Source organism: Protopterus annectens, chromosome 2.part0, assembly GCF_019279795.1.
Source record: "Protopterus annectens isolate FY-2018-M chromosome 2.part0, PAN1.0, whole genome shotgun sequence".
NCBI lineage: Eukaryota > Metazoa > Chordata > Ceratodontiformes > Protopteridae > Protopterus > Protopterus annectens.
This window is the reverse complement of record NC_056728.1, coordinates 240914743-240941377: the sequence shown is the minus strand read 5'-3', so window position 1 is coordinate 240941377 and position 26635 is coordinate 240914743. Positions and strand designations below refer to the sequence as shown.

The 26635-nt window shown below is 38.3% G+C and overlaps 1 protein-coding gene across 1 annotated transcript in view; it reads left to right on the top strand.

The window, feature by feature from the left end:
* The window catches only part of MRAS (muscle RAS oncogene homolog), a 437128-nt gene extending 410697 nt beyond the window's left edge, over window positions 1-26431 (top strand). Inside the window, exon 7 of the mRNA XM_044060717.1 lies at window positions 19881-26431. Coding sequence (XP_043916652.1) covers window positions 19881-19980 — 100 coding nt within the window. The 3' untranslated portion in view covers window positions 19981-26431. The remainder of the gene's footprint in view (window positions 1-19880) is intronic.
* The last annotated feature ends 204 nt before the right edge of the window (window positions 26432-26635 follow it).

The window sequence follows — 26635 nt, the reverse complement described above, 5'->3', positions numbered from 1 at the left end:
GAAAAGTAAGATGGATGCCACTTGTGTGTGTTTATTCTGTAAGAAACACATACAGCACATGAGAATGTTGTGACACATATACAGCGAACATGCACGTTGTACCCCGTATACAGTGTACGTGTATGTTGTGCCATGTATATACCATGCAGGTACTGCAGATGTCATTGTTAACAGCAGCTGATGTTTTACAAAGGTATAACACTGCTATGTGTTTCTTGCCATCGCACACAGAGACAAAACTGATTATTTTTTACAAAGTGTAATGGCAATGCTAGTATTTTATTTAATTGTAGAGAAGCAGAATCCCAGTTCTGTTCCTGTAATAGCTTAAAGTGAGCAGCACGACTGTGGTAGTAGTAGTAGGAACACTCTTGTTTTTATAAATAATGTTGTAGGAGTCATTCACAGATGCATGCAAGTCACTGCTTGCTATAGGTGTGAATGACACAAAACTATGCATACATGTTTCCATTCCCACAGGAATAAACTTAGGGCCAGATTTAATAAAGCCTACACTAAGTGTACACGGTATGTATTCAAGAACATTTTTTCACATTTTTTATGCTTTCTAGTTACTCAGAAAGATTACACTAAGTGTACATGTAGTTTACACTTTGTGGTAACCTTTATGAATCCTTGTCAGAATTTAAAGCTTCAAGAATATCAGTAGGAAAACTAAAATTAGGAGGAAGAAGGTGTGAGTTATGTCTGTGTTATCTGTTCACTCAGAACAGTGTACACTTAGTGTAGGCATTATTGAATCCTGGGGATAGTCTTTCTACCGCAGTGTATTAAATGAAATGTGGCATGAAGCACGTCTTTACTTGTGCAAATATTTCACATGCATCCACCCGCGCACACAGTACACATATCAAGAGAAGATGCCTCCACTGCTACTTACAAAGGACACATGCAGACTGCCACATACAGAGAGGAAATGCTACCACTCTTACCATCAACAGCGTGTGCCCAGTTTTTTGTCTTGCTGCTACTTTTACTGTACTCTGGATAGGTGTTTATCCTTTGCAGTCATCTCATCATACCTGTAGAAAGGAATCAGAATGTTAAACAGGGACCTTATATTCACTGATATGCCAGATAATCACCAGAAAACCAAAATCTTCTAAAGACTGCTCTGCAAGTTAAATAATCAAACAAAAGTGAATTAGAAATGTTTATTAAAATGCATTTTCTCACCATTTATGTGCTATAGGAGTGACAGTACCCTGCTCATGGCTATTATGTAAGGATTAAATAGTTTTAATTTACTTGGAAGTCAACAGTATATCCCCTATTATGTAAGGATTAAATAGTTTTCATTTACTTGGAAGTCAACAGTATATCCCCGACTATGTAAGGATTAAATAGTTTTCATTTACTTGGAAGTCAACAGTATATCCCCGATTATGTAAGGATTAAATAGTTTTCATTTACTTGGAAGTCAACAGTATATCCCCGATTATGTAAGGATTAAATAGTTTTCATTTACTTGGAAGTCAACAGTATATCCCCGATTATGTAAGGATTAAATAGTTTTCATTTACTTGGAAGTCAACAATATATCCCCTATTATGTAAGGATTAAATAGTTTTCATTTACTTGGAAGTCAACAATATATCCCCATGTTACATATGAAATAAGCAAAGTAGTGAAGGTTCTGTACTGTAATTGTTTTAGTTGTATTAGTTCTATCCAGCTGCTCCCTCTCTCTCTCCTTGATCACCACTTCTGCTGAACCCTTCTACCTCTCCAGGACTTGATCTGAATTTGTTCTGAGCCAATGAGAAAATTGAGACATCCTGTGGGAGTGTTTTGTCTGTTAGTTCCTATCCTGACACTTTCCCAGTAGAAGTTGTGCAGTGGTCATCAGCCTTAGACTGCCCTTCACATCTGCAATGGGCTAAAAGCAGCTGGATGCCCCACTCACCTTCATGTACCACAGTGTACTGTTTCTTCCAGGTCTCTCTCAGTAGATTTAGCATGTGTGCCTCTTACCTCCTCGCCAAGATGGGCACACCCATACACCTTGCCTGTGCCAAGAGCCCAAGCTATTTGAAATTCCAGTTGCCTTGGGTGCAGTCATGGCTTTAGCCCTTCATGCCACTGGTGCAAGTTTGGTTCTGTTCCATAACTGTGGAAGGAATCCTGATATCTCTTACCAATGGGCAAAGTTCAGGAAAAATAAATAATTGCAGGCATTGTAGCTATAACGAATAGTATGACAAAAGTACTGACACAGGTAATCTCTTGCCAGCAAATTTCTTGAATAAAATGGTTTGAACACTGGTTCAGGAAGAGCTTCTCCATTAACACAGCTAATATTTGTATCTGATTCCATTTTAATTTGAGGATTGTATCTGCCGTGTTTCTTGATTTAGTCAAAACTTTAGATACCAGGTGTCTTTTACTTAGATTAGCTGTACTTGGTCTTTGAAATAATACCAAAGGTTCGCTCGGAAAACACATATTTGACTAGATATCCAAGTATTCCACTGAATCCCTTGATTTCAAAGGTGTCACACAGACATCTAAACTTGGGCACTCTATGGAAACTACTTGTTTGTAACAGAGGCCTATTACCTGTGACAATGAATGTACTACCTACGCTTGCTTAGGAAAAATTAGCTAAGTAAAATCTGTTTAGACTTGAGAGAAGTAAGGCACATGTTTTCTTAAACTGAAGCCCTGGCAATATTGTTAGATAAAATGAAATTCTATTTAAAGAAATGGGTATGTTTAAAGGAGTTGTACCTGGTATTCATATTCCAGGCTCTGGCAGATGCATCTTTTCAGTACTAGATGTATTCCTTATGTTATGTGTACTAAGGAAGACGCAGAAAAGAATTACTCCTGTAAATCCTTCATAATGAGCTGTTGCTGGACTTTTAGACAAGCAGAAAGTTGAAATATTTAGAAAACCTGTTTGCACTGCTGGCCGGGGGTGGGGTGTTAAGTCTTCTAAATTAGGTAGCCAGGCCCAAGAAAGTCATAGTGCCACTACACCCATCATTAAGTATAATGCCCCCTTCATTATGTATTTGACCAGATGTGCAACAGCTGGAATACCCACAAAGGTTAAACCCAAAACTGAAGGTGAAAAGAGAAACTTAAGCACTAAAAAACCTTGGCGATGATCACACACCAGGACAAAACAAACCTCATACTCTTTTCTTTCCATTGGTTGTAACAATCAACTTTATTTCCGTTTAAAAGTAGAATTTGTTTTTTTTTTCAATAGCCTTGACAATACAAACCCTTCATTTATAAAAGTTCATCAAAGTTCATAACTAAGTAAAGCTTTTAAATTAATACTTTACCACTATTAAATATGAGATTCTATCTCCAGTTGTTTAAAATTAATCAAGAACAAATCAAGTAATGTTTTTTGATAAATATGGAAAGAAACAAGTGATTATAAAAACTGATAAAAACTGATTTTAATATGTTGGCTTTTATCCTGATGGTCCATGTAGGACAAAAGCGCTAACAGCATCAAAACCACTAGATCTAAGGAGTTAAATTTTGCTTGTGACATAAATACGACATGTTGTCAAGACAGATGTGTCTCAGAGAGGATCTCCATGGTCTAGAACAGGCTCCCTATCCATGTTAAGCAGAGTCCATCCCTAACACTATTGAAGCGTAACCTTAACCAGTGAGTGGGAAATTAGAAGTTCACCCTGGGTCTGGCCCCCATGTCTCTAATAAACGGAGGCAAACAGTAATGCTCAAACTAACATACCCCCTACACACACAACCTCTAGAAACTTCCTAACATTCCATCTGCTAATAAATGTGCATGATACATAGAGACATGATTGGGTTGGGTTGCACGGCTAGACTTATAAAGGCAAAGGCAGAATCTCAGGATTAAAGTGTGCCTATATTTACTTTGTTGCCTTAGGCAGTATCGTTAATGGCAGTGACACTGAGTAATGTCCTGCAAGTGTTTTTTTTTCTTGAATGCTAAATAGTCATTCTCACGAGAGCCACACAGAGCTTATTCCTGTTTTTCAAAATAAGATTCAGGAAGCAGTTTTTATCAATTGCTGTTTTGAAACATAGTTTGTGCAAGGTGGTACACCTGTCAAAAAGTGTTGTAGGTTTTAAATGGAGTTGTTCACAGATTTTTTTTATTCGAATTGGAGGGGGGAAATGAGCATGCTTAAATATGCTACCAATACAGATAATTCCATATGAACTACAGAAAGAAGTCCTTCTGAATATGCTGCATGTGCTGAGAAGAGCAGTCTTGGCAGACATCAAAGACTGAAGCAGTATTAATTCAATGAACTTTAATAGTGGGGTCCATTCCTGTTATGGCATGGGAAACCCTAAACATTTAGAGAAGTTTAAGAGAAGTAGCAAAAATGCCATCAGATGCTATAGAATCCTGGATTCAGCACATCTGTGTAACAGGCCATATCTATGTCTCCCTGTAACAGTTTTAGGCAAACCTTTCAAGGAATTATACCTGGGTGTTCATGTGCAACATGCATCAACAGCTGCCATGTGACCATCTAAAGAGATTTATATGCAGCTCTATGCAGAATCTAATAGCACCAGTACAGGCAGAGTCGATTATTGTCAGTAACAAACAACATGTTCTCCTTTTTGGAGAAGTGTATTTGTACTTATGATGTAATGACAGTTTGGTACACACAGACTGTGGATGTGTACTTCATTTTTTCATCCTCAACAGAGGTCATGCATGTAACCTACTCTAACAAAAGCCTAGTCCAATGTAGCTTGGCAGCCTGGCAGATTGAAATGGCTATGTAGCCCTACTGGTGGTACATTTTATTGCAGGGTTATATTTCTCAAATCATTCTAGTAACATTATCGGAACAGATCTGGATATTCAGTGGTAAATGTGTTTAGATTGAGCATTTAAGTGTAGCGATTATGGGGCAACTGCATGTTGAATTTTTGAGTGCCTGTTCACAGTTCACAGTAATGTTTCTTCCCCCTAAAATGAACATTTAAATGCTTGAAAACTTCATTTTCAGAGATTCATAACTAGTAGTTTTTGTTCTTGTATTCTAAGAGCACACTATATTTATGATGTGTTTTCCCCATGAGAAAAAGGAAATTTTGTATATTTGTTAACTGAACCTAGGCATTTTCAGTAGGGATGCTGTGAAATTATAATAAAATAACACCCTGAAAAACCAAAATGTAGATGTAATCCACCCATACACACTTTTACACTCCCCCTGAGACACCAGATAAGCAGTCATTCATATTCAATCAGGTGGCAGTGTCAGCCATGGTCATGTACAGACTGCCACCCCACTTCCCAATGATATCCACTTTCTGTCTGGATATACTTCTGATGTCTGCCTGTGATTAAAGAATGACATTCCAACTGCAGTGACTTCTTTTTGATAGGTGCTTATACACTGCACCTAACAACCTGTTCAGCTGTCATTTCCTTTCATATGCAAGCTGCTTCCCCATCCCCAAAGGTAGCCATTCTGTGAACATGTATGCCTCTGATGTTTGCATGTGATTAAAGTGAATGTAATGGTGAAGTAATGCATTTCATTGTGATGCTTTCACACACATGTAAATCAGTAATTGTTTTTCTTTAACCACAAGTAAACATTCTTGATTTCGCACACAGCCTCTCTTACTCCACCACCCACAATAACTACTCTTGGACCATGTGGACAGTGCAGTCAGGTAAGTAATGTATACACACTCGCAGGCACTGCGTCTGTAGTTACTGATCACAGATCCCTTATTACTGTAAAATTTACCATCCGGTTTCAGGGTGCTACCTTGCTGTGATTAACCCTTTACTTTTATTACTGCAGCACTGTTGAAATAATTGTTTTTTTATCATACAAAATGTTATCTTAACATGATAGCCATATTATGTAAAATAAAAAAAAAAAAAGGACCGACCCACATAATTTAGCACTTCTGCCCAGTAACAGCAGGCAACACTAAGTTCCTAGTTACCTCTTGACAAACACATCCCATTCATTGATGCGCGTTTAAATTTAAATTTTAAATGCCATTTACCAGTTCACAGCACTGTAAGATGACAAATAAACATTTCATTCATAATCGGTACCGTGCACCCTAGCAGCTGAAATTCATCCAGTTACACTAGGGCAGTTCAGTGGAAGTACAAAAGCAACCAAAGACTCTTGCCTTCCTGGTAAAACAGAAGTAAACTTATAACTACTGTCTTTTGAAAAGTACATGTGTTACAGGAAACCACTAGTGATATGCTGTAAGCCATCTGCAGTGTTGCACAATTTTAAAACTGAAAGTAGATTTTAGCAGCCTTTTTTGTCCAGGGTGTAGAAGGCAAATGTACAGTTATTTAGCAGTCCATTTTGTGTGCCTGTATACTGTATGTGTAATGCACTTCAAATTCAGTTAAAGAAAGCATACTGTAAGTAAACTTTCTGTAGCCAGTCTGCATACATACATTAACTCCCCCTACATTATACTTAACGTCACTGCATTGGAAATAAAATTATATATGAGTTTTAAAATGAACATGTACATTGTGCAAGAAAACATTGTTATCACCACCATTCCCTGAGAGCACAAGTGTGCGAAGAGTGAAAGGAGGTTTCAAATGGTTTTATGAAACCTGGTAATCTCTCTGATTACTAGCAGGGCTTGAGATAGGTTTGAGTTGTTGTAGTTTGTCTTTCAGCTTTTACCCCAGTTAGGGGTTGCCACAGTGGAACACCGGTCCACTAATGATTGGCAGTAGTTTTTTATGGTGCGGAATTGCCAGTTCGACACCCAACCTTCAACGAAGGCACGCCCATTCACACATGCCTTTCGGAACGACACTCGACCTTGGGGAGGACATGCAGACTCCACACAGAAGGCACTGCCCGCACACCAGCTGAGAATCGAATGGGAGAACCTCGAGGTGGTTTGAGTAAGACTTTGAAATCCTACCCATATATGTCCTAATGTCAGCTGTTGGTAATGGTTATGTAATGCTATACTAGGTTAAGGGAGTAAAGAAATCATCTGAATCTGGGCAGATTTTAAAGGCACCGACTAAAGAGTTTCCTTGCTTGACAGTAGCCTGTAGTCCAGTAGTGAGGTCTTCAACTCAAGTTAGTTTCTGAGCTGGCACTAATACTAGCCTGTATGGCATGTCATACATCAGACATTCTCCTCCAAAGTAGCAGTTGTTTGGTTTACTGTCTTCCTCTTCTAAAACCATCCTTTGCTTCTGTTGGACAGTGCAGTTTGTTCCTTTCTGGATGTTTTCCTTCATAGTGACTATTTAGTAGTTGGGATTTGCTTATCAGAGGTTCCAACCTTGCAAAAGCAATCTTTGGGGAGGCCCAAGGGAAAAAAAGAGAGTTTAATATTAACAATGTAGTTGATTTTAAACTTCACAGCAATACTTATTGCAAATTACAATGATAATGCAATAAAGCTGAAGATCTCTGTATGCGTAGTAGTAATCAAATAATCATGTCAGTGATAGTGTACATGATGCAGTCATTATTTCGAAGTGACAAACTTTCATGCGCTGTCATCCCATCTTCCACATTTAGTGGTAAAAATTGAAAAACTATCCAGAATACTTCAACCACATTGAGTATAACCAGAAAATTCAATTTCTTATATAATGTCATTCTTGCTGTCCTCAGTCACCTGACAATTAAATGTATAACGTTCTTCAAATGTTGACAGGTGTAAAACCATAAAATACATGTAGGTATGTAGCACATATAGCTGAAACTTCCTACTTGGGTGTAGATAAGAGGTCAAGAAATGTACACAGCCTTGCAGACCATTGCAACTCCCTCCACCCTTCAAGTGGAGCAGCAGATATTTCTGACTTTGGCACTAAACATCCTGTACTACCGCTGCTGGCATTTCCCATGGTTTGAGGCCTAAACATGGAATTAAAGCTGCAGCGAGTCATCATGCCATATCATCAGAAATAAATGTCTAAAACTAATGAAAGAACCAGTAACTGTCCAGTGTACTATTGCATGCAGCTACATTAAGGATTCCTCTCTGAGGTTAGGTAATTTGACCTGATGTAGGCATAAATGCAACTTTGACAATGCTGAATAGCAGTAGCTTTATTTTTTAAGTAAATCTGCATAAATAAGCTGCTGCCTCTGTACAGTTGCCAGGTTTAGCATGGCATCTTTTATTTAAAGTTCAGCAAGTCAACTTGTAACCCATGCACTTCTGAGTGAAAGTAAAAAGGAAGCTTCCTTTAAATGAAGACATTGGTGGTACCGGTACAAAAAATGAATCACTGGTTCTATTTGCTGAACATAGTCTTGATAAATGAAGGGAAGTGATTATGTAATTAGATGCACTCTACAAAGATGTAGACCTGAATGGAAATGATAAATGTTGTTGCCAAGTCAGATTTAAAAAAAAAGGACTAGGAAGATGAGCCACTCCCAAGATGGGGTCATAACTGTTAAGAGTAGATCCACTGTGAAAATTCAAAGTCACACTCCCTGCACAAGTAAAGGCTGAGATATTCTTCACACACACACACACACACACACACACACACACACACACACACACACACACACACACACACACACACACACATACTTCCAAACACTTTTCTGCTGTGCATTCATGGAAAAAGTGTAGAACATTGTTTTTTGCAGGGGTTAAGAGTCCCGCACACACATCCCATCTTTTAAATATGTCCCAACTCCATGATTGCACAAACACAATAACATAATGGCTCAGACACAAGGTCCAGGGTTCATTTCTGTCTTCTGATCACTCAATATATGGAATTTCCATGGCCTACCAGTGTCTTCTGTTCCTCCCACCTCCCAGAAGCATAATGGGTGTTCCCACCTCGAGAATGGAAGGTACTGGATTTAAGCCCAGCCTTCCTATTTGAACTTGAGAAGATTGCCATTAGAGAGCACCCCAAAAATGAAAGGAATAATTGGTAGTAGCATAGACTGTAGGTGGTGCATATGAGAGAGCGAGTTGTATAGACTCCAACCTCTTTACAAACCAACTGTGGTACACAGTATTCTCTAGAAAGGGGAGTAGTGACCACAGACTGTGTACCTCATCAGGGCTATCCACTCGCAGGTGAAAAAAATTGTCTCTAGTTGATTTGCTCACATTGATTTAATGTTGTCAAAAAGGGACATGGGTATTTACCTACATTACATGGGTTGAGGATCCAGCCTATGCCAGGGACCTATATGAATATGGGAGGGGGTCTATGTGCCCCTATCAAATAGTGTTTGCCTGTTATAAAGTCCAGCAGCCTTGAGCCAACAAGCTACTGACTGTCCGATGTCCAGTTGCCCAGCATGGGTCATCTGAGATAACTCTAAGAGAAAGCTGGATATAAACCAACCAGCCTGCCAAAATGTGAGCTAAGCATTGTTACACTATATATGTTGCTAGCAGGACACAGCCTGGAGGTGGATTACAGGATGGAAGGAGGAGGCAGGACATCCTCTGTATCCAAGGGGCAAGATGGAAGGGCAGTGCAGTAAAGCTCACTTGACCTGGGAACCAGAATCTACTACTCTGGTGAAGGACAGGCTAGAAATGGTGTGGAAAATGTGGTGCAAGAGAGTATCCTGAAGACAGCGCAGGTTGTCATCATAATCAGTGACACGCATGTGGCAGTCAAACTCCAGTGTAAAGATATTGTGCAATCTTCATACTATCAGTGTGTGCCATACAGGACTGTAATGGTGAGAACATCTTTTTTATTTATTTTATTTGGCATTTGTTTACCGGAAAAGTCTGACTGGGCATTAGCCCATTTTCAGTAGAGGCCCAGGGAAAAAAGCTCCATAGATAAAAGCAAAATTACAGAGATACAAAGCCAAGCAAAATACATAGATAAAACAAGATTACAAATTTACAGAGATTACATCACTAGTTAAAATGTCAGTAAAATACCTCATTGGTAAGATTAAGTAACAAAAATGGATAGAGAACATTTTGTCAATCATTTGTTTATGAAATCTTACAATAAAAATGCATCAGAGGAACATATTGCTCGAGTGTAACAGGAGAGATGTATGCAGGAAAGAGAATAGGAGGTGATATATAGAAGAGAAATGTAGGTAAAGGAAAAGGTGAAATAAGGTTCAAGACATACAGGTATAAAGGAATAGAGTCAAAGAGAAGAGATAAGAGGAAAATAGTTTAAGAGTTAGGTAGAGAAAGGTAAATGTTAGGGTAGTAGAGGGAAATGGTTGGGAGGGGGAGAGAGAGAGAGAGACGAAGTGCTGCAGAAGACCAGAGTAATAGGAAAGTATGGTAAGTTACCAGGGTGAGAGCGTGGGCAGAGCCAACTGTTAAATAAGTAGTTTTTGAGTATTTAAAGTGTGCAGGGTTAATCGTAGTTCTGGTGGTTTATGGGATAGTATTCCAGATTTTGGCTATGTGGTGAGAGTAAAGAGAGTCCCTAGCACTATTATTAGATTTAGATACTTGTAGTAAAGATTTACTGGAGGAATATTGAACGCAGTGCTGTTATTTAAAAAAAAAAAAAAAAAAAAAAGCTTTATACTCTACTTACTCTACTATTATTTCTACCAAGTGTGATCCTGAGTGTGAGAGAATCATAAGTAAAATTCAAGTATTTGCACCTGTGCATTAACATTATGCTTTTTGCTTAAGATGGGCCTTGAGCTGGTTGGAGAAGGTAGACATTAAAAGATTGCATTAGTTGTATGAGATAACTAGTAGTATGGAACTTTGGAGAAAACATCTAATCACTTAGTCGTTTGGTAGGGTTTGTCATAATCTGCTGTTAGCCAGTTACATTATAAATGTATTTCTAAAGTTTTGTTAAGTTGTTTTCTTCTGACATGTACATGGATCTTATCTGTATGTTCGTAAATAGTGTTTACAACCAATACTGTGTCAGATTACTATTTATTATGCATATACATTGTTGTGAGTGCAATGCGAGTATATTAGGACTGCAGTGCATATATTTTAAGATTGTGAATGCAGTTTGTGTACATTAGGACCAAGAGAGCAATGCACGTATTTTAGCATTGAGAGTGTATTGTGTGTATATTAGGACTATGGATGCATTGTGTGTATATTAGGATCATCAGGGCATTGTGTGTATAGTAAGACAGTAAGTGCATTGCACATGTGTTAGGACCGTGAGTGCAATGCATGTATATTAGGACCGCATGTGCATTGCACATATATTAAGACTGAGATTACTGTACCTTAGATTCCCCCTACTGTGAGGTACAACAGTTTTGGATTTTATAACAGGAGTGTAAGGCATGCAGGGAGCAAGCCCCTGCCCTGCAGTAAACAGTGTTACATTAAGTTTCAGTGTTCACTCTTTTGCTATAATCAAAGTTCTGGGTCTCGTATTAGGGGGTCTTGGACTTCTGTCATGGAGTCTTCTGCTCACCAACAAGTGTACCATATGTCATTAATTGTAGTCTGATCATATATCAAGCAGGTAGATTGTATTGCTTGTGGACCAGTTTCTTATTTTTTTTTCTGATGAGAAACCTTGAAGTAATTTCTAAATGCAGTAGTACTATAAACTGAAGTAATGTGTGTGTGTGTGTGTGTGTGTGTGTGTGTGTGTGTGTGTGTGTGTGTGTGTGTGTGTGTGTGTGTGTGTGTGTGTGCGTGTGTGTGCGTGCGTGTGTGTGTGTGTGTGTGTGTGTGTGCGTGTGTGCGTGTGTGTGCGCGTGTGTGTGCAAGCAAAAAAGCTGCTTACTGGAAGCACAGAAAAGGGGCTGAATAAATGGGTAGGTGCACAACTGAGCCCCTTGCCTAGTGCTCCATTCCTCTTGGGGGAAGCCCTGTCATGAAGTTTGGAATGTTGTAGAAAACCAGTTCAAGTTAAATGGACTAAGGTTGTAGAAGAAAAGCTTATTATCCAGAAGAATGTGGTTCATTAAATCAGAGGCCTTGGAGAGGTCAGACGTGTATGTCCCTGTGAGACAGTTTGCCTGTAGTGATTGAAATAGGTTATCTGCGAGGGACATCTTGCAGTAATAGCACTGTGCCATTTCTTATAACCATGTTGTTGAATAGAGAACTGGGCTGTATGCATCTATGCATGACTTTAGCATAATGCATGCGACTTTACAGTATTCTCATCAAAAAGACAGTACTGCAATAGGTCTAAAAGAGTCAAGTTGGTTATTTGAGCCACACTTTGAAACAGGCATTATATTTTCAACTCTGCTATGCTCATAGAAAATAATAGTGGAGAAGTGGTATTCATGTTGTGCCATATCGAAATGGCAATAAGAGGGGTGCATGCTCTGGTAAGTAATAGAACAATGCCAGCTAATATAGCCTGTGTTTAGCTTGCAATATTTTGGAGCCTATGATTTACTTTATACAATGAAATTTTGGTAAATTTGAGTTTTGTAATCCTAGTAACATTTTGAGCTGTATGGCCAAGTGTCTAGAAAGCAAATGCATAACCAGAATTGAACTGGAAAATGGAAGGACAATGGTACATCTCTGTTTTCTTTGCCATAGAGAACAGGATAATGCTGTTTGTAAAGTTAATACCCCCAAATGACAGCTTTTTACAAGTATCACTCTTCAGTGCGACACCGTTGCACCCATGGGCAGTTAAACAAAAAGGGATATGAAAAAAGGGACTGACTACAGCGATGAGCCCATTTATGTAACAAAATGGGTAGGAAGTGGGGTTGAGGTCATAGGGACAATGGTTAAAGATAGGTGGAGCAAAGCATGGCAAGGAATAGAGCAAGAGGTGTGTTTTTTTATTTTTCCAGTTTTTACCTCTCCAAAAGATGCTAATGCTGTAAAATATACACATGCACACTCACACTCTCACTCACTCACGTACATACACACTCACACTCATTTTAAGTAGACCTAGATGTAGATTAAATACATATAGCTGATTATATGTGGTAATGAATGAGGTATACCGCTGCATAGTAAGGGGTATTTACATCTTCGAGACATATGTCAACAAGGCTTTGAAGTGAGGTTTTACCTATTACCATGCATATCATGCATATCCACTGATTATCTTATGTACTGTGCAATATATGGAGGGTTAATAACAGGAGGAAGAAACTCATGGCAAAAATTAGGAGGTGCAGCACCCAGCAGGATAAAAGCACTGTCATTATACTAAACAAACAACTCAGAGGACAAAGTCTACCAAAGCCCAATTTGAGGTAAGTCCCAGGCCAAGGACAACCACAAAGCAGTCTTTAGCTATGTCCGCAACCTCAACGGCAATACACAATTGTGTGCAGAGCTCATTGTGAATGGAGCCACCTATACTGAGCCAGAAGATGTAGCAAACCTACTGGCTGATAAATTCAGCTCCAACTTTAGTCCTCACTCCCCTTCAACTGTCCCTCAGGAAATATCAAATATAACTCCCCCTACTATCACTAGTGAACAGGTCCTTAATGCTCTCTCTTAAGACCAAGAACACTACATCAATGGGCCCAGACAATATCCCAGGATGCCTTCTAAATAGCATGAAAGCTTCTGCCTATCCAGGTCTCAATGAGTATTGCTCTTTGAAGTGTATTTTAAAGTTAAAAGCACTTCAAAGATGAATAAGTTTTGTTTGGGAGGCATTATTTTACAATTGGTGTATATAAACTATTCTTGTTTAACATTATAGCTTTATTCATAGTAGTATTGTACAAACAATATATTTTTATTTATATATGTTTTATAAGTATGGGATTGTTTATGATGTCATTATTGCTGATGTCATTTCCTGCTGACATTATTGCTGATGCCATTTCCTTTTGGAATATTTTAAATTGAATGTTTAACTGTTGTCCTGTGTCTGAAGAAGTTGGATTACTTGTTCAATGAAAGAACTTTCATAAACTTTTTTGAGATTACCACTGGCCTTGTGTGTTCTTTCATCAGTTCATTGGTTTTGTTTTTTTTCTATTTAGTTTGTTTTATGGCTAGCGGTTTGTCTCCTGCTTCTCCTAACATGTTTTCTCTGGATTCTGATGGTCCCACTGAGGTGAATGCTGTGGGGAACCTCATAACTTTAATTCAACAACTTTCTACTAGAGTGGATGATTTAGCTGCGAAAATGGATCATTGTTGTGCTGCAGCAGTCAGCAATGGTGTTGCTGCTACAGGGAATTGTCCTGTGGTTTTAAATCCTTCTACTACTGCAACAATTTCTGACTTACCATCTTTGTCTCCTGGACAAGTCTCTACACTTAATAATCATGCTTCAGTTTTAAGTCCAGTTAGTACTGGACAAACATTTGGTAATGCAGTATTACCTTCCCTTTTTAACTGTTTGAGTGAACCAATGAGTTTGCTCAGTGGTACTGGAACACATGCTTCTACTGACAGTGGTTTATCTGCACAGCTTAATATTGTTGAAAACTTAAAAACTTTTGATGTCAAGCTATATCAGTTAAAAAAACTACAGCTTGAAATACTATATCTCAAATGTATTTCGAGACGTCAGATCCCCAAAGGACTACGCCAATGGAGATTTCCTAGGGGGTGGTCCATGATTCCCCTTTCCATCAACAACATTTAAACCTTTTTGATTCACAGGGATGTGAATTTTTGCAACTATTAGTCAGGAATTATAAATCCGAGACTGATGTTTTAAAAGCAGAATTAATTGAGTTGGAATCTGTTATAACAGGGGATACAGACTTTGGTAGGTACAGATTTGACTACCAACGCATATATTCCAGCATTGACAGCGTCTTAATAAAACTGAAGGGCACTAAAATGAAGAATTTGGAAAGAGATCGCTTAGATTATCTAAATAGAAGGGCATATCCACTTCCTTCTAGTTCTATAGACTATATGAGCTCTAATAATTCTTTGAGCACCCCTAACAACCCTTTGGTTGCCTCTGGCACTCGAAACAACATGAATATTCATGAGAACTCTGTCCCTGACGTATGGCATAGTGAATTGCTTTGTGAGCATTCTGTTAATGCTGGAAATGAAGGCTCTTCTGACAACAGTGGAAATCAGGGTTTTCAGAATCCTGTGAGACAGGATATTCAGTTTACGAACACTCGCCATGTAACCAACAGACGACAGAAGAGGAACAACAGCAGGAGGAGGTAGTGCATTGTGTAGATACCTCCACTACTAATTCCATTGCACTTTTGAACAATGCATTACCTGGACCACAGATTGCAACAAATTCTTCAGGTGACTTTAAAATATATAATTTCTCTTCCTATATTCCCTCTCCTCAGCTTATTGACTTTTTAGCTAAGGGACTTGCAGTCGTACTATCTAGAAGAGCTGATTTGGCGGATACCATAGTTGATTTAAAAACCTTCACTCGTAAACTGAATTTAATGTTATTAGGCAGTAATGAGTCTGGACTACAGAATTTCCGTGTGCCTAGTGTATTTAATCCTGTCTTGCACAACACTATTGCTATGTTTGAAAAAGTTTGTGAGTTGGACATCAGGCATGCTTTATGTCACAATAATCGAATGGTTGCAGATGTTAATGTTACCACTTATCAGATTTATTCTTTAAATGATCTTAAAAATGCTGCTGTTAGGATCTTAAAGCCTGATAAGGGGGGTGGTCTTGTTTTTATGAATCAAGATGTTAATAAGATCTTGGATATATTGAATTCTGACGCTTATGTTGAATGTTCACTGAATGATTATAATGGAGCATGTCAATGTGTTAGATGTCATATTAATGATTTATTCATTGATTCTAGGGTAGATATAAGTATTTTTAATTATCTGAACATTCTTTCTTCCATCATTCCAACTATATTTGGACTTCCTAAGCTCCACAAAAGTGAAGTCAATCCACCATTGTGCCCTATTGTTAATGGGAGAAATTGTTTAACATATGGCTGTGCAAAACATGTTGGCAGTCTTTTGCAGAAATATTTGAAAACTGTACCTCAAATATGTTGCGACTCCTGGGATTTCCTGAAATGTTTGAACTCCCTGACCTTGTAGCTGACTACAATTTCCTAACTGTAGATGTTAGGGATTTGTATACTATGATACCACAAACTTTGGGCATCACTTGGGTCAGGGAGTTATTGAATAAGGGCTCCCCGGGAGATGAGATAGATTTAATTGAGTATCTACCTGACATTGTCCTCTCCAATAACTTCATCTTTTTTAATGATTGTTACTGTTTGCAAAAATCAGGGGTAGCGATAGGTTCCCTTTGTGGAGGGAGTTTTGCGAATAGTGTGATGGCCTTTTAGCAGGAGAAATATTTGTTCAAATGTGATAGCTTTAAACAACGTCTGGTACACGAGATTTTTGGCCGACATTTTTATCATCTTTAAAGGTGATAAAAACCAAGCTATGATGTTTGTGGAAGAAATTTCCAGTTTAACTGATTTCTTGAACTTCACCTTTGAATTTGATGTTGATTCCATCTCTGATTTGGACATTTTTCTTGTTAAGGACTATGTGAATTCGAGATATGTAGCCAGAATTTTTAGGAAGGCTACATACTGGAATAATTTTTTACATTTTCAGAGTAACCACCCCTTTTATCAGAAAAAGGCAGTGGTTAAGGGGCAGTTAGTGAGGGCGGCCAGAATGGTCACCCTCAATGACTATTTTTTGTTGGAATGTGAACATTTGAGAAAGATGTTTTCAGCTAGGTCCTACCCTGATGATCTTATAAGTACTGTTATTGATGAGATAGTCGTTGAGGTGGTCTGGTTGGTTTAAACCTTTGTTGGATGGAGAATCAATTACCCCTGACAACACTCGTATACATGCCCCTGATGAGATGACTACACCTGTTGACAACAGTGTTAATTATACATGACATATACGTGTTATTACCCCTGACAACACTCGTATACATGCCCCTGATGAGATGACTACACCTGTTGACAACAGTGTTAATTATACATGACATTTAGCACACCTTATTCATTAGACATTGGACAATTAAGGAATATACTCACTAAGAACTGATGTTTACTAACTGAAGATGTTTTAGTCAGAGAGAGGTTGGCTGATGGCCCCAGTATGATATTCAGACATGGCCTTAATCTGAAGAATTTATTAGAAAACACTAATGTTTATCACAGTGCCAGATGTGGTATGTTCAAATGTGGGTGCTGTAGAAGTTGCCATCTTATAAAGGTGTCAAATAAGTTCTGCATTTCTGACACCATTCATTATCTGAAAGGCAGATTTAATTGTGAAAGTGTTGGGGTTGTTTACATCGCCTTATGCCAGTACTGTGCTGCATTTTATATTGGTAAGACTGAGAGAAATCTTAAGAAGAGAATTTCTGAACACTAATACAGTACTGGCAGACGTAATGGCAACAATGCTTTGGCTAGACATATTATGTAACATGAGAGTCACTCCTTTGAATACATGGTTATTGAGCAGGTAACAAAAAACAAGAGAGGTGGCCCGTGGCAATTAATTTTAGAAAATAGAGAATTGTATTGGCAGTTGAAACTTAATGCTTCTGCCTATCCAGGTCTCAATGAGTATTGCTCTTTGAAGTGTATTTTAAAGTTAAAAGCACTTCAAAGATGAATAAGTTTTATTTGGGAGGCATTATTTTACAATTGGTGTATATAAACTATTCTTGTTTAATATTATAGCTTTATTCATAGTAGTATTGTACAAACAACATATTTTTATTTATTTCTTTATAAGTATGGTATTGTTTATGATGTCATTATTGCTGATGTCATTTCCTTTTGGAATATTTTAAATTGAATGTTTAACTGTTGTCCTGTGTCTGAAGAAGTTGGATTACTTGTTCAATGAAAGGGCTTACATAAGCTTTTTAGAGATTACCACCGACCTTTTGTGTTCTTTCTTAAATAGCATGAAACATGACCTATCAGGGCCTCTGGAATTACTATTTAACTGTAGCCTCCAAATAGGTTTCGTGCCTCATGAATGGAGAAAGGCAACAGTCATCCTTCTGCACAAAGGTGGGCCATCTATAGACCCTGGAAACTACAGACCCATAAGTCTCACTAGTCTTATATGTAAAGCCATGGAAAGAATTATCATGGAGATATAGTAAACCTCCAGACACTGGACCCAACCCAGTTTGGTTTTGTAAAGGACAGATCATGCCTACTCATCCTGGTGGACTTCTTTAAGAAGGTCACCAAAGCAATGGATGAAGGCAAAATCTTTCACACTGCCTACCTTGACCTGGCCAAGGCATTTGACACAATACCCCACTCTGGCATTGTTGACAAACTCAAGAGGTTAGGTACAAACCCATATGTCACCCAGTGGATAGCCAGCTGGCTCACAGACATGACCCAGGAAGTCATAAGTGGGGATATCACTGCGGTGGTGGTGCTGCGGTAGCGTTGTCGCCTCACAGTAAGACGTTGTCCTGTTCGATTCTCAGCTAGAGCGTCTTCTGTGTGGAGACATGCGTGAATGGGCGTACCTTCGTTGAAGGTTGTGCGTCAGAGCTGGCAACTCGGCACATAAAAATCTACTGCCAATCATTAGCAGACCGGAGTTGCACTGTGGTGACCCCTAACCGGGAAAAGCCGAAAGACACAACAACAACATCTACAAAGAGCCCAGTCACAAGTGGAGTCCCGCAGGGATCAGTCCTTGGACCACTCCTTTTTGGCATTTACTTCTCAGAAGTCAAGGCCAATGTCCGTGGTCTCTGGCTGACTACATTTGCAGATGATTACAAATTAGGAGCTGTCATTGACTCTCACACTGGCACAAATGTTTTCCAGGAGAAGCTGACAGACAAACAACTGGTTTCAAAGTCTAAACTAAATGCCAAGAAATGCATAATAGTATTCTTTGGGAAGTCATCCATCCTTGGCAGCTATCATATTGACAACACTCCCCTTAGAGCTGACCTAGTAGACAGGGACTTAGGGACACACATAGATAGTAATCTAGCCTTTGATCATCATGCGTCCATAGTGGTGAGGAAATCATTCTATGTTGCGCAACTTATAAATAAAAGTATGGCATCAAAGTCAAAGGAAGTCATTATCCCACTGTATTCGGCATTCATCAGACATATCACTGAGTACACATCCCCTTTAGTATGTACCTAACCAGGCATATTGAATAACTGGAACGTGAACAGAACGTGAACAGAGGTTCCTCACTAAAAGAATACAGGGCATAAGTAATTGTCCTATGCAGATCGCCTCAAGGCCCTATCCCTGTATTATGTCTCCTACAGGCTTTTGAGGGGAGGAACTCTGCTTCACATGGATGGGGAGCCTGTTCCATAGACAGGATAGTCTCTGGGATACATACCTATCTCTGCAGCAGGTCCTATTTATGTCACAGGCAAGGTTTAAGTCATTTGAACGGGTAATTCTGGTACTGTTTGCATTGTCAAACCCCACTCTGATGGATCTTCTGCAAATCCACAAAGAAGGCATTTTTCACACCTTTCCTTTGGATGTTTTTCTTTTTTTGTGTGTTTGTAGTGTTTGTGACTAGTTACTGAGTGTCAGTACATGAACTAAAACTTTAGTAGGACTAAGAATTAATAAATTTTGTTTGGAAATGACACTCAATATTATTTTTGATATAAATGCCAACTAGTGAAGTTCATTCAGAAATGGACACATTAAATCCATTCTAATGTGACTAGCTTAATACATATCACAGCTCAAATTTGATTTACACCCTGTCACCAATAAAAACTAAAGTACAGGTGGCATTTACAAATTTATACAAGTCCTTGTATTTGCATAGGCCAGCTATAAAATGGCAAAATGTTACACATGATTTCAGAAGGTGTGATGTATAGGGGTTAGGATAGTTCTTGCTCTTTGTCAGAGTCAAGCAAGATGCTAGGCTTCCTTGTAGTGAAATACTTTTGTTTTGCTGCATTCATCTCATAACAAAGTGGTCTGAAATGTTTCTTTTGTGTTTATTTTACAGACAAGAGATTCCAGAAAAAAATCTGAAAAAGAAGAAGAAAACCAAGTGGCGTGGTGACAGGGCGACTACTTCTACTAGAATACATTGTGTGATCTTGTGATGGACTTTTATTGCCCTGCTGCTGGAAAGTAGCTACTGATTTTTTTTCTGTGGGAGACTGTGGCAATTGAACAAGTATGGCCATACTGCACTACCTATAGCCAGCGCTGTACCACTTCTAAATGTACCCCCCAATACACTACAATGGGGAAGGAACTCATCTCTCTAAAAGATTGTAATTATACCTTCATATTTGTGTGTCTGACAACCATAAAGAACAGTCAACATGTCCAGCTGCTAATGAGAAGATAGCGTGGCAAAAAGTTTGTGTGTTTTGTATCCAGTTCTTTATGTGCCACAAAGGTGCGGAGATTACCCCAAGTATACATCAAGCCACCTGTACTTGCTATCAAGAAAACTGAGCAAGATGCCTTTTAGCACAAAAATAGCCATTTATTTTATTTTTATTTTACTTTTTTTTGAGAGAGACTTTTCAAAGCTCTTGATAAAGACCGCAGTGCACCGGACTGGAATGAAATGTGATTTTGTACTGAATCAGCACAGAAGGAGCTGCCAGAAATGAACTTAATGTGAAGTGACTAAAACTTTTGAGAGGAAAATGAATTCCAGCTGCTGCTGTGGGCTTCAGACACTGTGTCAGAGTCTGGATACCAGCCAGCATGCATTCTGTAATCTACAGAAAATTCCGGATTTTTACCAAGCCTTGTTTATTTGGTCTGTTGTACTCTCAGTGAAGACTTTTTTAAAGAACATATTTAAACTATGGAAAATGAAATCTTTGACTCTAAACATATCACCACAACATTATAACATTTTCTGCACTTTTTTAGCTGCCAGTATAAGTTTATGTCAGGTTCTCTGGTTTTGTACCTGCACTGAAAAAAATGTGGCAACAAACAAAACAAAAAAGTGTGCCTGCACCATTGTAAGCCTAGAAGTATAAAATGTGTTTAACTGAAGTATCAGCTAATGCTTCTCTGTACTGGGAAAAAGAGGCCAGTGTAATCATTTAGGGCCCTATCAGTATGGCATAACCGTTTCACAGCATTTATTGCCGTAGTGATTGTGCATCCGGGTTATCTTTGGAGAGAAAAAAAAGTATAACTGTTAGATGTCTTGTACAGCATTTTGTATCTCCACACACTAAGTAATGCTTTTGATGCTTAGTTTATGTAGAACAAGGCCACTGAACTGACAGCATTTCTGTCATTATGCCTTTCTTTGGGGGAAGGGGCGTACAGATTCCAGTTCTCACTTTTATAGTTTACAAAGCCCTTTTAGAAGGTGCTGCAGAAGAAAACCATATTAATCCCCCTACTCTGAATGTATTTTGTGCTGTGAATGAATTTGTACAGAGGAATTGTAGATAGTCCAATGTATTTCCCTGTGTCAGGATGGGATCTGCCTACAGTTACAGATCTTGGCATGAATTAGAATAGTTCATGTATCAGAAATTAATTTTGGAAAAAGACCATAAAACTGGTTCTGCTTTTAACTGTCTTGTAACTGCAATAAATATTTATAGTAGTAGAATGCATTGCAAGCATCCCTAAACTTAGTTTAAACAAGATTGTTATGGTCAAAACAGCACAACAGTTCAACAACAGACCGTTGAACAGAATTGTCTGAGGTTAATACTGTAGTAAATTGATGGCAGAAAGTCTGCCTTTGTTTGACTTGGAGAACACAGTACTGTTTATGTTTCAGATTTATTTTAAATTGCTTCATTCCCCCACGAAGAAAAGGTGGTTACCAATTTAAACACTGGAATAACCTTACAAAGTGAAATTTTTGTCAGGTTCCCTAGGGAAGAAGAAAAAAACGTCTAAAAGCAGATTTAGTGGATGTGAGTTAACAGTATTTCAGTTGACTGCAGTAGACAGAAAGTGACTGTTGTGTGTTTATTTTTATTCTCTGTTGCCTTAAAGGGATTTATAATGTATCCCTGTTTGTAGACCATTGTACGTATCTGTTTAATGCCAAGAAGTGTTAACACTGCCTTGTAACCACTTTTGCTGGGGTACATAAAGTGACACAATGTACTGAAAGTTCTAGTAATTTTGACTGATTCGTGGTAACCGGGACTTTTACAAGGAACTGTTCTTTTTATATGTAATGCCATGTAAGTGATATGGTAACTGAGTAATAGGAAAGCCTAGGTATTCTTCATTGCCTGAGTTCCAAATTTCAGAATTCTCACCATTTTCAGTGTATATTTTGAAAGCTGTTGACATCTGCACATCAGATTGAAACAAATGTTTTATATTATATTTATCCTAACACTGTTATTATAAAAACTCCAGACTTGGTACTCTGTCTTTATAAGTGCCATATTTTGATGTCATAGCCATACAATGCCCATATCAACAAGCAAAGTACTTTTAAGTCTTGGAGTTCAGCGAGAATCTTGAGTTTTTGGTGCTATACTCTTCCAGGTGTATTTACAGGTCCGGTATGCACTACTAAATATTTTACAAGGCCACATATCTGCATAGACCTACACATAAAAAATGTCACGATCTTTTGAAATGTTTTGACAAGAAGTGGTTTTACATGATGTATGTCGGTAGCACCAATGAAGTATAAATGTAATCACCTTGAACTTCTTTTCTGGCCTGCCTTGAGTCTGCAAAGAATCCTAGAATTCTTTCTCTTAACTTCCTCTCAAATCCCCCCCCCTTTCTGTTTTTGAAACAAGATGTCTTGAACCCATACCTGAATAGATCTCTTTTCCTTTAAGAAAAAATGCCTTGATTTCATGCTTTATTTTGTGTAAATGAACACCTGTAACATACCTGCTATGGTGTTTTTTTTTTTATCATCCCTTTGGAGATATGGCTAGCTGTTCTGATGCCTGATGCTGTCTCCATCAACTTTAAGTTGAGGAGTAGAAAAAAAAAGCTCTTCCCTTTAAGCTGTAACAAACTGCTTGTTACATTTGTAATAACAAGAAGCTGCTACAGTTTATGCTACATAGCACTGCTAAAGTGCTTCAGTTCTGACCACAAATGCAGTACTGGCATGCACTGGCATTCATTTCTGAATGCAAGTATTGCATTGAAATAGTTGCACTCAGGTTGGCTTGTCCCAACCAAGCTACACCTGTACTACTGTTAATTCGATGTACAGCAACCCTTCAGAACAATCCAGTTATTCACTGCTGCCTACACATTTTATCCACTGTACTAGTCCCTGATTTATGGTTATTAAAAGAAGAAGCTGTGTTGCCATGATCTGAAATTCCAGAGTTATACCCATGATTTCTGGGCAAATGCTTATCATTAAGACATCTTTATTAAGAAAACAATTTCTGAGTACAAGCAGTAAATGTGATAGTACAGGTTTACTGTTAGTAAGTGCTGGCCTACAACACAAAATTCCATATTTTGAGTTTTTCATGTACGCAGTCCTTATTACAGAATGTAATAGTACCTTTACTGGAAAAAACATGGAAAACGTACCCTTGAATGTAGTGCTTTTACCATATTTCACTGCATAGGCATTGATTTTTTGAAACCCCTGTCCACTACAAAGGCTATTGTGCTAGTCCCTGCTTTACAGTGCTGTAACTTCCAAGAAATTGGATTCCACAGAGAATTTCCTAACATTCTATTAGGGGCCACATATTCTGACAGTATGTGAATGTCACTGACCTATAAGGACCATCAGCTGCACCCTCAATTCCTTTTCTTTCCATTTGTCTTTTCATGTAAATGCAATCTACTTCTAATGGGACAGTGATGTACTCCTTCCCAGCTACCTTTTTGTCAAGCCATTCATGACTGAACATTTCAAAACAGTGGTCATTGAAGACTTTCACTTCTTAAATTACATGACTCCATTCTTTTAACTTTTTACAGTTTCAGTTCAATGTAAGTCCTACCTCTCAACAACTTAGAGCAAGAAATCTGGACAAAGCCATAAATAATGGGGGGGAGGCCAAAAAATAGGGACAGTTTTTAAATATTGCTCTTACAAATATAGAAAATTGATAGAATAACAGGTTTTGGATCAGCATGCATTTTCTTAAAGATATGAAGTCTGAAACTCAAATGCCTATCATTATTTTTTGACTTAATGCTTTGCTAGTTATTTGCCAGAAAACCAAAATCTTATGAGGAACAGATTAAAAATATGAGGCAAAAATCTGGACATTTTGCAAAAATCTGTACAGTTGAGAAGAATGTTGAATTTTGGAAAATTATTGTGATGTTTCAGGGATATCATCTGTAAGATGTGCTTCTCTACAGACCCTTCCTGCCATAAAGGGTGACATTTAGCCATTTACTACTATGTTGCTATCTCCTGCAGTTCTAAAGTAGTCAGGCTAATTGTGTTTGCTCTGTTAATGCCTGCTACAGTAGCTGTTCTGCAAGCTGCAGTTGACTTGCTTTTATTGTTATACTCTAGCATGTATTAATTTTAAGTACACATCAAGGTTCTATTGCTTACCATTCATACACAGTTCTGTCCATGTCTGCAGTAGTGCGACTTAGGCAAGGTTCTGTTGCTTACCATTCATACACAGCTCTGTCCATGTCTGCAGTAGTGTGACTTAGGCAAGGTTCTGTTGCTTACCATTCATACACAGCTCTGTCCACGTCTGCAGTAGTGCGACTTAGGCAAGGTTCTGTTGCTTACCATTCATACACAGCTCTGTCCATGGCTGCAGTAGTGCGACTTAGGCAAGGTTCTGTTGCTTACCATTCATACACAGCTCTGTCCATGGCTGTAGTAGTAGTGTGACTTGGGTACCCAGTTCTTCCAGACCCTTACTTAGACCATGTAGATGCTGAGAACGAAAACTGTTTACCATAAAGTAGTTTCATCCGACCATTATGATGAAGTCATATGTGACATCTGTAGTGACCCTATGAACAGCTAATAGGCAAATATGGAATGGAGGTGTATTGTCAGGCCTTTCTTCTACAGCACACACACTTATGAGCAACTAAGAGTCACCAGTCAACCGACTAAAGGTGGGAGGAAAGCAAAGTACCCAGAGAAAACCCAGGCAGTACATGCAGATTCCAGATGCAAGGCACCCCAGCGAAGAACAGAACTGCCAAACCTCTCATTGCAAGATGACATGGATACTCATTGTGTCACCTTCACAGGAAGAGTTGGGGATTCTTAAAATTATTACAGCCCTTCATGTTGCTGTCATGTGGAAGGAAGGAGGCAGGGAAACAACGCTTACAAGTTATATTAAAAATTAAAATGATACAATATGTCATGAAAGAAATATACGTAGTTATGGGGTTTAAGGTATAAATGTGAATTTCAGTAGAGAAGGTGGACTTCAAGGCTATACTTCCTGGATATTTTCCCATACTGCTCTCTACCTTTACAGGGCAACCCAGGTGATTTTGTGTTTCTTGGTTCTTTGTCAAACATGCCTCTAATTGTATGAAGTTACCTTATCAGCCTAACCATAGAGTTGGGGCCCATCAATATTGTTATTAATTACTATTGCACGGAACAGCCTCCGGACAGTTGAGCACATCATCAAGTCAAAATTCTGCATTTGTGATTAGAAATGGCATTTTGTTAAATTTGCAGTTCAAAATCTGTCTCTTTTATATCTTAAGTATTTGCCGCAAGCTGTGGAGAGGGAGTTGACTAACTTTCCAAGTACTATCAGATAGATTTATCGAGTTGGAACTCTTCTTTGTTCATTCAGGAAATGGAATGGTTGGTGTCTCTTGGATGTCCTGTTTGACCGTAAGGCACTACGTGAGGCAGTAGTTTTGAGCATGTGTTTTTAGTAGCTGTCTTGCCACAGAGTTTACACCTGTGACATAGTTTTATGGCAAAAGTTCCCAAATACAAATTTTAATGATCGTAAATATTTTAGTCAAGTTTAGAGCCTGATAAGTCTGTTTATAAAGGACTGTGGCACCAGTCCCTTTCCTCCATAGTATCCCTTCTAGATCTAAGTGATCTATTTACTACACAAAAAAAGTTTCTGATCTCTAAATACATCCAGCTCAGGATTCTTTGTCAGCATCCATGATGTAATAGCCCAGTATCTAGCTTTGTTGCTCAGTTTTAGGCCACTTGACTTCTCAGAGTTTCTTCCTTGGACCTTCAGTCCATTTGAGGAAGCACTGAATAACTTTATGCTATGAGTGGTTAAGCATTACCTTGGACGTTTCTTTCCTGCAGTTTTGAAAATGTTAATGAATTATTGCTTCACAAAATACCCCCCATATTTCCTTTGAATCAGAAATCATTTCAAAAGGAAGAGTTTCCCACTGAAGTGCCATTGTTTTCTGTTTAGATAAAAAGGTCTTTATTTATATGCTTTCTTTCCAGAAGAACAATAAGTCCTTTTTGTAGTCTTAAAGATATTTGATTTATTCTTTACCAAGTCTTTTTTCATCTCTATTGACCCTATTAGGAAACATGTTGCATACCTTCATATTCTGATGCATGTTTTCAAGACAATATTTTTAACACTTTTTTTTTTTCAGAATGAGCACTAAATATTCAAACACATTTATCGTATGATGATTACCACTCCATTTATAGGTATGGGATATCTTCTACTTGTGTTATACAGCTGTTATCTGTTTAAACTTTACAGACTGGCAGAAGGTTTCTACAGCACTTTTGTTCTGTTTGCATTTGTGATGGTTAAGTGATTTATTTCTTGAACAAAACTTTAAAATGATTAGAACCTTGCATTTTCA